This window comes from Balaenoptera acutorostrata, chromosome 16, assembly GCF_949987535.1.
Source record: "Balaenoptera acutorostrata chromosome 16, mBalAcu1.1, whole genome shotgun sequence".
Classification (NCBI taxonomy): Eukaryota; Metazoa; Chordata; class Mammalia; order Artiodactyla; family Balaenopteridae; genus Balaenoptera; species Balaenoptera acutorostrata.
In genome coordinates, this window is record NC_080079.1 from 82,234,276 (window position 1) to 82,247,090 (window position 12,815).

Sequence of the window (12,815 nt, forward strand, 5' to 3'; positions counted from 1 at the left end):
TTATCTTCCACAGATTTTTAACAACTTGCAGTCGTGCCAAATTGTCTCACAGGCTTGTTTTACCCTAAGTTGGTTCATCTGTTTTATGAGGCGTCAATTAACTAGATTTAGTCCTGTTATGGCTAAATGGATGTGACTAGAAAGGGTAGTATACAGCAATCTTTATGTAAATTGTTACTCTATTGGTTAACATCTAGGTTTGAAGTTGGAAAATCAGTGAAAAGGAACTTTAATTTCAAGTAAGAATCCACACTCAGAAGGGGAGCGGTCACTACTTTTGATCCCCAGATAGCAACGAAACTAAAAACTATTCCAAAGACGCAAATGGCAACAGAGATCAACAGGCTGTGACCTCTGTTTTCTTTTTAAAAATCATTTGCACCTCCACTGAGTGACTTATTGCTAAATCTTAAGTGACATTTTAAAAAAATGGGCAGACAAGTGTAGGGTAGCTTAAGGAAGCACATTTTCCACGTGGAGAAGGTTCCTTCCATATCCTTGAGGGCAGGTACCGTCTCTTCCACCTTCACTGGCGCCCAGAACAAAGCCTGGCACAGAGTAAGCGCTTATCACTTATTTGGTGGGTGAATAAATGGATGAATGAATGAAGACAGACTGAGAAGTTTGGGGTGGGGAGCTGGGGCCCCCAAAGCACGTCTGCTGCCTTTCCAGCAGGCTGGCGGGCATCTCCTCATTCCCTCACTTTCCTGGCAGGTCTGAACTCCCCTGTCTGCCCCTCCTTCGGGACGACCAAAATCCTGTCCCTAAACCATGCCACTCAGTTAATCCGCTCATTTCTCACACAGACGCAGCTGTTTCTGAGGAATGGCTGGCGGAACACGTTAAGTCTGGGCTGCGCGTAGCCCGGGACCTTGAGGGGGCGAAGGTAGCCTGCTGGCTCCAAAACCCTATATAAAAGGGTCTGGACCCTCATTCTTCCAATCCTTGATAAACAAACAAACTGCTCACTCTCACCTCCTCGTGCAGACGCCGCAGTGCCAACCTGGTCCGACTAACACTGTGAGGAGGGAAAGAACGCCGAACCGCCCTCGCCAGCAGAGATGGACAGGCGAGCGCCTCCGCCACGCCCCGCCACGCCCGCCGTTCCGGCGCGCTCAGCCGTCCGACGCCTCACGCGCGGGGTTGCGAGCGCCGAGGCACGAGGGGCCCCCGGGCCGCGTACGCGCGGAAGGCCGAGGGGTTGGGGGGCAGGGAGCGCCGCGCGCCAGCAGGTGGGCGCGTCCTCTCGCGCGCGTGCGCGCCCCGTGCCTTCTCCCTCACGTTCCCCGCGCGCCGCGTCCCCTCCCCGCCGGGAGCGCGCCGCCTCCCGCCCTCGCGCCGGGTCTGTCTCGGCTTCTCAGAGCCGCACGCTCCGTGGAGCTCCCGCCACTGCCGTCGCCTCGGCTCCTCGGTGCCGCGTCCCAGGCCTCTTCCCCTCCTCCGCCACTCCCTTTCCCTTTCCCGCCCTTCTCTCTCACACGGTCCACGGAGAGAGCCTGGATACGAAGCAGGCGGACGTGAGAAGGGGGTTAGAAAAATGGAGGTGCCGCGCCTGGATCATCCCCTCAGCAGCCCCACCAGCCCCTGTGAGGAGGTGATCAAAAACCTCAGTCTGGAGGCCATTCAGCTGTGCGACCGGGACGGTAAGAGTGGCCGGGACGGTGAGGAGCGGGGGGTCGAGCCCACGGCCAGGCACCGCGGCCGCTCTGGCTCAGCCGCCCCTGCCCGCCCGGGCGGCAGGGTCTTTTGTTGTCCCCCCTGTGCAAATGAATGCCGGTGGGGGCTCCCCTTCGCCCACCCTCCGGCCCCTCAGACCCCAAAAACAAAAGCACCTCGGGGCTCGCCCGTTGGCGGGGAGAGTCGCCGTCGTCCCCGGCCTCGGCGCCCCTCGCCGGCCTCGCCCCCCGCCTGGCCCCGGCCGAGGGCTGCCCTCGCGAGGGCGCCGTTCCCGCCCGCGGCTCCTGCCCGGGACGCGGCGCTTTTGATCTTTGCCGCAGTCCCGCCGTCCTGGGTCTCCCGGCATCGAAGGGGAGATGCGCTCAGGGGGTTTCCAGCCTGCGCGCCCCCCCGCCTCTCCCCGCACACACACTAGTTAGCGGTCTCTGCCCAGAAACTTACCGGTTCCTTTTTCGAACATCTACATTTACAAGTGTTTTTATCCTCTCAAAATGGGATTGGGGTGACAGTTTTTTCAGTTAGGGGGCAGAAAAAGAGTGCATTTCAGCACCAAGGACAGCCACCAGCTTCGCCGTTTGGGGCTGTGATTCAGAAACTGTCCAATATCTGTGAAGGAAGTGGCCTCGTACATCTGCCGTGATTCAGAATATGGGGCGAGTACTCGCCATTGTGTCCTGATATTATACCGCTTATTCTGTGGTTAAAGTTGGCAGTCTCCTGAAGAAGGACGTTGATTAAACGTCGGTCTGAGCGTTAAAGAGAGAAACCGGTGGTAGTACGTGCAGCACGGGTAGTCACAGTGCTTCTGTCTTAGTTGGAGTAGTTGGAGAGTCAGTGCTATTTCAGTAATGCGGAAAAAACTTCATTTGTAAAGAAGCCATCTGATTCGTATTGATTGGCCTAATAATTGTAAAAATTATACATGTGACAAAGGAAAAACAATTTATGTGTTGTCAAGATGAACAGTTTTGGCCATACATGAAATTAATGTTTAACTGTATATAGAGACGATGATTTGAAAATGGTTTTTTAGCCAAGGTTATGTAGATATACTAATATACTCACAATAAGGTCATAAAATTGATCAGTATGTAATCCAAGTAGAGAGCAGAGGTTTTGTTTCAGTCCATTAAAATAGTAATAACTTGGTTAGGCGTTGCTATACAGTACGGTTTAGGTCAACTGAACACCGAGTTTCCGTTTAATAATAACTTTAGGACAATGGGTCTTTGATTAATTGCTCTTTGAAGCCAGAGCTGCTTTAAATAATTATGAAACAGGTGTAGTATGGATAATAAATATTCTTGCAAAAGCTGCTTATATTTTCTTTATCCTTAAATTGTTTTGGTCACCATAGTATTAAGTGCACATATTTATGGTATTAAAAAGATTCATTGTTTTGTTATTCCATATATAAGGTTGCATTATTAGACTATACAGATTATTTTTAACATACCACATAGGAAGTCCTGTAGTCCTATGGGTTTGTTTATACTTTTGTGAAATGACTTTTTGTAATGTTACCACTGTAAATATTTTTATTTTCCTGGACTGGTTTGACAGAAAACCAAGAATCTAATAAAATAAAGGCAGATTTTATTTTCATTTACTTCAGTGATTTATCAAAAGCTCATTACTGTAGTTATTGGAAATGGGCAATTCATGGTTGCTCCTCAGAAGCCAGTAATCAATACTTAAAATTGCATTTACCACCTGTTTCCAAGATACTAAGAAAAATAAAGTTTTTAAAATGACCTTTACAGAGTTAATAATGTAGAGTACAAAACTTAATGTGCTGCATTTACCATGGTCTCTCCTCCTAGAGTAGAAGTTATTTTATTTTGGTAATATTTTTTAGTTGTTTTAGTTCACATTACTAATCCTTGCAAAATGAGCAAATTATGTAACATTTAATGGGGGGGGTATTGGCACTAGGCAGTATCTATGAAAATTAATACTTATTTGCAGACTTCTGAGTCAACACAGATTAATTAAGTAGGGTTTCATTTTATAAAATAGCTTATGCCAACAAATACAGAGGGCTAACTCTTCTATTAAAAGATGTGTAAAATTTGAAAATAGCTAGTGTAAAGATGTTGTTAAATGCCTAACTTTTCATTTTGTGACTCTACTTTATATGTCAATTCCAAAAATGTTAAGTTGGTGTCATAGGAATAATTTAGAGAAGGTGATATGGTTATTTTTACAGAACAATTTTTAAATGCTGCATTAAGTTTTTCAACCAGATCTTATTTATCATAATTTTATATTGAGAAATTTTCAGCTAGATGCATTTGCTTCCTTCACTCCCTTACTTTCACTCCCTCTCAGGTCTCATTATTTTACTGCTGAAAATATATAACATAGAAAAATTAGTATGTGGTAGATCTATTATGTGCTTAAGTACATAATAAGTGCTATATTTTCATAATTTTATTATAGAAATAGATTTGTCTTTTTTGCTCTTTACTTACTTTATTTTACCCTAATATTAATCTGATGATGGGAAAAATTAGAGCAATATTAATTCCTTAGAAGTGGAATAAAGTAGAATAAGAGAAAGTATCATATGATTGTTTAATAAACATTTCCTTTTACCTTCTCCACTGATAGACATTTTTAATTTTATAATGTTTTGCATATTGCATCAACCAAGATCTATAGCTGCTGGTAAACATAACTGTATGTCTTATGCTTCCCTGGCTCTCGTCTTTTATGTTTTTTTTTTTCTGTCACTTGCCTTTTTTCTTACAATCTGTTTACATTATTAGCAACAATTCACAATGCTTCTTTTTCTCATCGTTCCTCAAAATATTTAATAGTCTCTGAAGAATATGGAATAGAGTCCAAGTGGTCATATAATTGGATTTTTTAATTAAGCAAGAGGGTTCTTATACACACATATTATCTCATGTGTGCTTTTATCCTAGGCATGTGTGCTTTGGTTGCTAATACATGGCCCTGCCTAGATGTTACTTGTAGTTCAAAATGAGGATTCTGGATCGACTTCTATTAGGAAACCTCTGAAGATGTGCTGTAAATCTAGTAGTTTCTATAATCTCTGTTGTAAGTAAAAGAGTGTTTCTGTTATTCGCCTCTGCTGTGCTGAAGTAGCCTCAAGTTGCATATATGATGTACTTTAATTGTGGCTTTTCAAAAAAAATCCAAGAAAAAAACATTAATTTTTCATCGGGAAGCATTAGTAATATGGGAACTTATTTCCAGTTTGTTTCTTCACATAGATACTTCAGACCCTCACTGACCTGTGACACGACAAAACAGCTCTGACCCCACATATAGAATTCTACGTACTTCTCTTCATCTTTTCTCATCATACATATACATATTGAAGCTTTATTTCCTTGCCGAGAAGGAAAGATTTATCTTTATGTTGCTTTATATGCATCCAAGCTCCCTGCACTCTTGTTATAATAGTAAAGAAGAAAATACAAAGTTAATTTGTTGTATAGCATTTAATCCACCCCCAAGGCTTTCTAGCTTTAATAAGTATTATTTCCATGATTCGGGCATTTTATGACTGCCTAGATACGGTTTGTGGAGTGTATGATGCTAGTCAGCAAGGGAACACATTTTAAAGGAATTGCACAGGCAGAAGCTGACAGATTTCCCTGTCTTTGTCTAACAGTAGTTTGCGGAAGAAAAGGGAAAAGGTTTTCTCTTTTTTTAACATATTTTAAAAGGTAAATTCCTTTGAATTTGGACTCTATCATATTTATTTAAATTATAAATCAGTTGAGACTTTCTTTATGCTTACTGATGTGTGAATTAAATTTTAATTTTGGAAACAAATGGTAATACAGGAGTGCTTAGTAACACAACGCTGTATTAGATAATTCTTGGACATATTTTCTAAAGCAGACATCTAGGACAAATACCCTTAACTATTACCTTTCATAGTACAAGAATGTAAGGTAGGCATTACTCAGTCTCACTGACATGCAAATAGCATGGTGGTAATACCATTTTAGAATCAGACCTCTCATACAATATTTACTCTTGATAGATATGTTATCTTAGGCAAATTACTTAACCATTTTTTAGCCTCAAGCTTTCTCATGTAATATGGGTATAATAATGTCAGTCCTGTAGGATTGCTGAGATATTCAGTGAAGTATTATATACCATTTCTCACAGTTCTTGACACAAAATAGAGAATAATAATTATTTTTAATGGACTGTTATTCTCCACATACCTTCTTGAGTTGAACTGCTTTTTAATTCTTATTTTTTGGCCAATGTTTAGATCTTTTTTTAAAATTTCAGTTGTGTTTTGTTTACATAGTAAATCCTTCTTATGTCACTTCAACTTCATGAGTAGTCAATGGAAACTGTAAATTCTGAATTTGAAAAGAACAGTAAAATCACAGTTACAGTACTCTATCCTTTGCTTATATTTTTCTATCGCATCAGTAATATCATTCTCAGCATTAATCCTAAAAGCTATTTTCAGCTTCTATTTTGAACCTACTGTTTGCTGTTTTTCATGTACCTTGTGACCTTGATACCTGCTTTGGTAGGTATTTGCATCAGAGCCCTTCTCTGTTCTTGATTTAGCAATTGTTTTCTTTATGATTTTTTTCTAAGTATAGATCTATACCAACACATGTGATCTCTGGGTTCATTTCTTTGACCCTGATATGACTATAGAGATGCTGTAAATTTTCATTAGTGAGTATGAAACAAAACAAAAAGAAAAGAAAAACTAAAAGAAACAAGCAAAAGGCTTGAAAACCATCACATTATGTTAAACGAATTTATATTCTTGGTAGGGGTTCTAATTCATTCCCAGAGGAGACCAGGAAGTTTTTAAAGTCACATCAAAGGATATGTGACCAGGCTCCCTCCAGTGGTAGAATGACCGATATGTCGTAAGTGGTAACATTCTTGCCTAGGTAAGTAAGCCAGTTAGAAATTCACTCTATAGAACACTATCTAGGCAACTTCCAAGTCACTTTTTTTTTTTTTTCCAAGTCACTTAAAAAAAAAAAATTGCTGCTGATGTTTCCCTCTGTTTAGGCCTAAGCTTGATTTTTCCCTTAACTTATGTGAGTATAGTTTCATGATGACATTTATGTTTTATCCTGGGCTTTGGTAATAACAGCAGCTGCATCAGTTACTGCAGTAAGCATGATCCTTCTAGTTTTTGGTTTTCCTTCTCTGCCCTTAAATGTATAACTTAAGTTCTCCTTATAGCATTTGCCTCTTTCTTGGGTTTGTTTTACATTTCTTTTAACTTTCTCTATAAAGAATCTTTTTATTATTTATAAATTATTTAAATTCTGTCTTTACTACTCTAAAGCATTTGCCTCATTTTTAACTGTTTTAAGTATTTTATTATTACTAGACAATAGTTAAACTGTCTTATTAAGAAGACTGTATTTTATACACATACATTTGAGAAGTAAAATTAGTATTGGGGGAGGACTTCTAGCAGAAATGTATTAGAAGATTTGAAGAGTCTCAACAGGAAAAATAGGCAGCCTCAGCCTGTTCTCCATGGGAGGATAGTGAGTGGCAATGGTATAAGAAAAATCTAAAAGTAATTACCAATAATTTGTGATTGATTGAATTTTCAAGCAAAATGAAAAGTGACCGGGGGTAACTTTAGGATTTTACGTCTAGGAAATCTGAAGAATCATTGACAAGAATGAAAAAAAGGAGAAAGGAAAGAGTATTTAGACATTGTGATGACAGTATTTTACATCTCAAATTTTAGGTCTCAGTGGACATCTAAATATGTCCCTAGCCCTTTTCCAGGGGTGCTTCCCTCTCAGAAAAATCATTCCCAGAACAGTATTATATACTGCGTTCTCATTATTGTTTCAATGTGGATCCCCACAAGAGAACCCATTTACATTCTTCTTAGACTCTCCTTTTTCTTGATTCCCACTATTCCCACTCTTTAGGGCTACTTAACATCCAGTGATAATATTTTGAGAATCATTACTAAACCACTTGATACCTTATAGAGGATTATGACATAGAGATTTTTGAGTCATCTGAATAAAGGTAGTTTTGGAGTCTTAGGAGACTTTTCACAGGGATTTAGTATAAAGTGAAAAGAACATGTACATAAAGACATTTGAAATCTAACATAAGAGACTTCCTTGGAAACTTATATTAAACCTTTAGCAGTTCCTCTTATGTTCTGGGGAAAAGAGTTCTAGAATGAGGAAGAGAATTGTTCATAGAACTATGTATTTCACTGGGGAGGCTAGAACTTAGGTGAAAAAGGAAGTCTAGAATTTGACTTCAGTTTTAGAGTGACCTCTGATGAGCTTTGTGTCTCACCCCTTGAAGGTAAGGAATTATCACATCCTGGGGAAGGCCAATTTTGAACCCCAAAGATGAAATAAATCTACGATCCAGGCTTGTTAATGCAAACAAGTGCTCTACATTTTGAAGTCCCTCACTAGATGTGAGTTGAACAAAAAGCATCATACTCTGAATCGTGGTTAGTTTTGTTTGTGATATTGTGACTATCTGGGCCAAGTTTGTGGTTCATTTTAAACGGGTTGTGGGAGTTTTGCATATACACTACTAGTTGCAGCGGTAGTGGCAACTACTGTAAATAAATCTGTCTTTTTGTTTTCTATAGCCTATGCGAGTGTTGCTATCTAATAATGGTATGAAAGGCTTATAACTTTCCTAGACGCATGCCATTAAAGACAAGCTGCAAAATATTTTTTCAATATACTTACTGTGATTTTTCTTGAAAAATAGTGTCTTACCTTCTCTAAGACTGAATGTTGGTAAATCTCTCAGTCTTTAAAGTTTTTAAAGCTGTTGATAAATGCAAAGAAAAATGACAGTTTTTGAGCATCAGGTATGTGATATGTTCTTTATGATTGCATTTTAGAGTTGTGTCTATGATGTAGAACAGGGATCAGCAAGTTACAGTCCTTGGGCCAAATCCAAACACCTGCTGCCAGGTTTTAAAGTAAAATTTTACTGGAATAAAGCCATGCTCATTTGTTTATATATTGTCTATGGCTGCTTTCTTACTAAAACATCATTTAGAAAGAAATACTAGTTATACATTAGTATTTCCAGGTATGCTTACAATTCCATTAATAAATATGTTTTAAAGTATCAAAAATGATAACATGAACTTTGAGAAATACTGATAGTTATATTGATACATATTATAAAATTTTATGTGTATATCATATTCTTCCTTCTAAACTAAATTCTCATTGAAAAAGAGGCAAGATCTTACTCATCTTTCTATTTCCATAGTTTCATACACTGCTTCCCAATCTATCTGTATTTTGTTGGGTTTTTTTGAATATTCAATCTATCACTTAGACATTATAAAAATACAATAAAAATGAATTATTAGAAAAATGAAATTTAAAAGATCCAAAAAGATTCAGCAGACATAAAACTTACTGTCAGATTCCTATAAAAGTTTCTAAATGCTCAATCCTAATTTTTATATTTATCTCATCACAGACTGGTAAATAGTTTGCAGACCTCACTTTGAGTACAATAGCTAGAGGACAGTGCCGTTCTATTCTTGTTCAAAGGTTAATTTTTAGGTACTAAGCCAGTTAATATTTGCACTTTGTTTCCTTCTGTTTTTTTACTTGCCTGGTATTTTTACTGTTTATACATGTATCGCAACTTTAGGGTCTATATTAAGAACGGGGAAAAAGGACCCAAGAATGAATGGAACTTGGATCCTGCATTCAAAGGAATTGCTGACAATTAGGGAGATGATATATTTAAATAGATGAATATAATATGGGATAAGGATATAATAAGAGTAGATGCAGCTCAGTATCAAAAAAACAAGCAACCCAATCCAAAAATGGGCAGAACACCTAAATAGACATTTCTCCAAAGAAGATATACAGATTGCCAATGAACACATGAAAATATGTTCAACATCATTAATCATTAGAGAAATGCATATCAAAACTACAATGAGATATCATCTCACACCGGTCAGAATGGCCATCATCAAAAAATCTACAAACAATAAATGCTGGAGAGGGTGTGGAGAAAAGGGAACCCTCTTGCACTGTTGGTGGGAATGTAAATTGATACATCCACTATGGAGAACAGCATGGAGGTTCCTTAAAAAACTAAAAATAGAACTACCATACGACCCAGCAATCCCACTACTGGGCATATACCCTGAGAAAACCATAATTTAAGAAGAGTCATGTACCAAAATGTTCATTGCAGCTCTATTTACAATAGCCAGGACATGGAAGCAACCTAAGTGTCCATCAACAGATGAATGGATAAAGAAGATGTGGCACATATATACAATAGAATATTACTCAGCCATAAAAAGGAATGAAACTGAGTTATTTGTAGTGAGGTGGATGGACCTAGAGACTGTCATACAGAGTGAAGTAAGTCAGAAAGAGAAAAATACTGTATGCTCACACATATATATGGAATCTAAAAAAAAAAGAAGAAGAAAAAATTGGTCAGAAGAACCTAGGGGCAAGACGGGAATAAAGATGCATACCTATAGAGAATGGACTTGAGGATATGGGGAGGGGAAGGGTAATCTGGGAGAAAGTGAGAGAGTGGCATGGACATATATACACTACCAAATGTAAAATAGCTAGTAGGAATGAAGCAGCCGCATAGCACGGGGAGATAAGCTCGGTGCTTTATGACCACCTAGAGGAGTGGGATAGGGAGGGTGGGAGGGAGGGAGATGCAAGAGGGAAGAGATATGGGGACATATGTAGATGTATAACTGATTCGCTTTGTTATAAAGCAGAAACTAACACACCATTGTAAAGTAATTATACTCCAATAAAGATGTTTAAAAATAAATAAATAAATAAGAGTAGAGAAGAAAAAGTGGTTAATTCTGTCCTGAGCCTCTCAGATGGCTTCATAGAGAGAAACAACATTTTTTCTGGGTATTAAAAGTAAAGTAAAAAATTTCTAGAAGCAGGATAAAGGAATTTCCAGCAGGATAAGTGCATATATAAAGGCATAACACCATGTATGTCCTAGGAATACATAGCATTTAGTATTGCTGAAGGAAAGAAGTGCTACTTGTGAGAAAATAAACTAAACGCTAGTTAGGGCTAGCTAGATTATGCCATGATCTATAGTTTGGATTTATCTAGTTTGAAATCTTATTAGTAGATTTCAAATTTTCTAATTTGTAGAGAACCTTTTAAAACAAAAATACCACATTTTACAAAACTCTAACAAGTAAAAGTAGCATTTTATTAGTATACATTTATCCTGGAATTTCAAACATGCATCGTTTTTCAAATTAAGTCGATTAAGTGAGAAATTAAAATTAGCGGTTATACTTTAAAATTGTTATTTAATATCAGCCTCAGCATCCACTTTATTTCTGAATTTTATTTTTATTGCATTGTCCGTAGGAAATTCTGATTCATACAAATAAGTAGTGGCAAATGGTATGGTTTTTCTTTTAAACTTATTTTGCCTTCTCAGGATACTCTTCAAATAAATTGATTCAGACTTTAGAGAAATAGTAAGATTTCTTCCCCCAAAATGAATCAAATTAAGTCCCAATTGAATAAATCCTTTTGGAGGGAAGTGATAGAATTGATTCATCCATCAGTTCATTTTTTCATTGTTCAGTGCAAAAATAATGTATCTTAAAATATTCTAAGATATTCATTGACAACATTTTTAAATGCTCATATTTTTTCACTGGTCTCTTAAAATTTCAGAACAGCTTAATTTAATTTACTTGAATGATGACTGTTAACTGTAAGGATCAGTTTCATTACTGATACTTTATCTGCATTTATAAGCTTGGTAATGTTTGTGACTGTTTTGTCAGATTGAGTTTTTCAACTTGTTACAAAGCTATATAATCATATTAGTGTGCCTATTATTTATATTTGAAAGATTTATAAAAGGGCTTTTTAATGAATAAATAAAGTATTTCTTGTTTCTTTCGAAATATTCATACCTTGCTTCAGGACACCTATCTAAGTTTGGTGTGAAAAAAATGAATTTTGAAATTTTCTATCTGTAACATTACAGCTAACTTCAGAAAAAAAAAGGAGAAAAATCCATCAATTTAAATGATAGTCTGTATGTGATGAGGAAAAACTATTTTGAAGTATCTTAATAGCCATTCCTTATTAGTGAACAGTTGCTACCTAATGAAAGCTGACAACAGCTTTTATAGGAGCTACCACCTGAGATTTTAAAAATTTTACCTGCTTCCTTTAATAGAGTTGTCTCAACAATTCTGACAGTTTAGTTGATGATGTGTAAAAACCTGATGCAGACATTAAAATTGTCTTGTCCATTGTGTGTTGTTTTAGCATCCTTGAATTGACCTATTTGAGAAACTTCTACAAAAGTAAATGGAGAGATCTGCCACATTCATATTCTAATGCAGTTAAATTGGAAAGATTTTATATAATTTCAGTATTTGAATTAATCAAGCATATGTGATGAATAATATTGTATTCTCTGCATTTTTAGACATGTACCAATATTTATTTCAGTTTTTTGATAAGTTTACTAATTTAACATATTTGTTACACTGTCATGCAGGATTTAATAAGATTTTCCTCCAATCATATATGCTGTTGTTCATGGGTAAAATGGTGACTTTGTTCTGAGCACATTTTATTTTAATTCCAAGATTTACAATAACTTCAGGCACACTTTTTTTCAAAATTATGGAACTTGTCAAAGACTGTATCATTACAGGTTCCTCTCGATATCCAAAAGTAGAGCTTTCTTCTGAAAGCTTTAGTAAGCCAAAATGGTATAAAGTGAAGAAGCAGTTACCTTAGGACACATCTTGCTAATCATGCACAGAATAAATCCAGATAAAGCACAGATGCTCACAGACACAGTTCAGAGCTCTGCAGGCTTGATGCTGCGGTTCAGAGTGTAGTTCCCAGGGAAGGAACTTGGCAGTGCAGCTCTCCTGGTTTGGGGTGCACACTGCCTCAATAATGGCTCTCTGCAAAACAAACGCTGAAAGCTATTCTTTGCTTTTTGCCTCTTTTTGTAGAAGGGAAAAATCCTCTTTGGATTTTTTTTGGTTGGCAAAAACAGGTACTAGTGTAGATATTTCGTGAAAGTGAAGTGACATGAAGCAAACTTTTGGAAGGCAAAGGGTATCTTTATTTGCA

The 12,815-nt window shown here is 37.6% G+C and overlaps 1 protein-coding gene and 1 long non-coding RNA gene across 3 annotated transcripts in view; one reads left to right on the top strand and one right to left on the bottom strand.

The window, feature by feature from the left end:
• Positions 1 to 1,227, bottom strand: part of LOC130705078 (uncharacterized) — a 415,252-nt gene extending 414,025 nt beyond the window's left edge. For both annotated transcript variants that reach the window (XR_009005739.1, XR_009005740.1), the window contains exon 1: positions 976 to 1,227. This is a non-coding gene — a long non-coding RNA (uncharacterized LOC130705078). The remainder of the gene's footprint in view (positions 1 to 975) is intronic.
• The window catches only part of PHYHIPL (phytanoyl-CoA 2-hydroxylase interacting protein like), an 89,242-nt gene continuing 77,643 nt past the window's right edge, over positions 1,217 to 12,815 (top strand). The window contains exon 1 of the mRNA XM_007170826.3: positions 1,217 to 1,643. Within this exon, the coding sequence (XP_007170888.1) occupies positions 1,538 to 1,643 (106 nt within the window). The 5' untranslated portion in view covers positions 1,217 to 1,537. The remainder of the gene's footprint in view (positions 1,644 to 12,815) is intronic.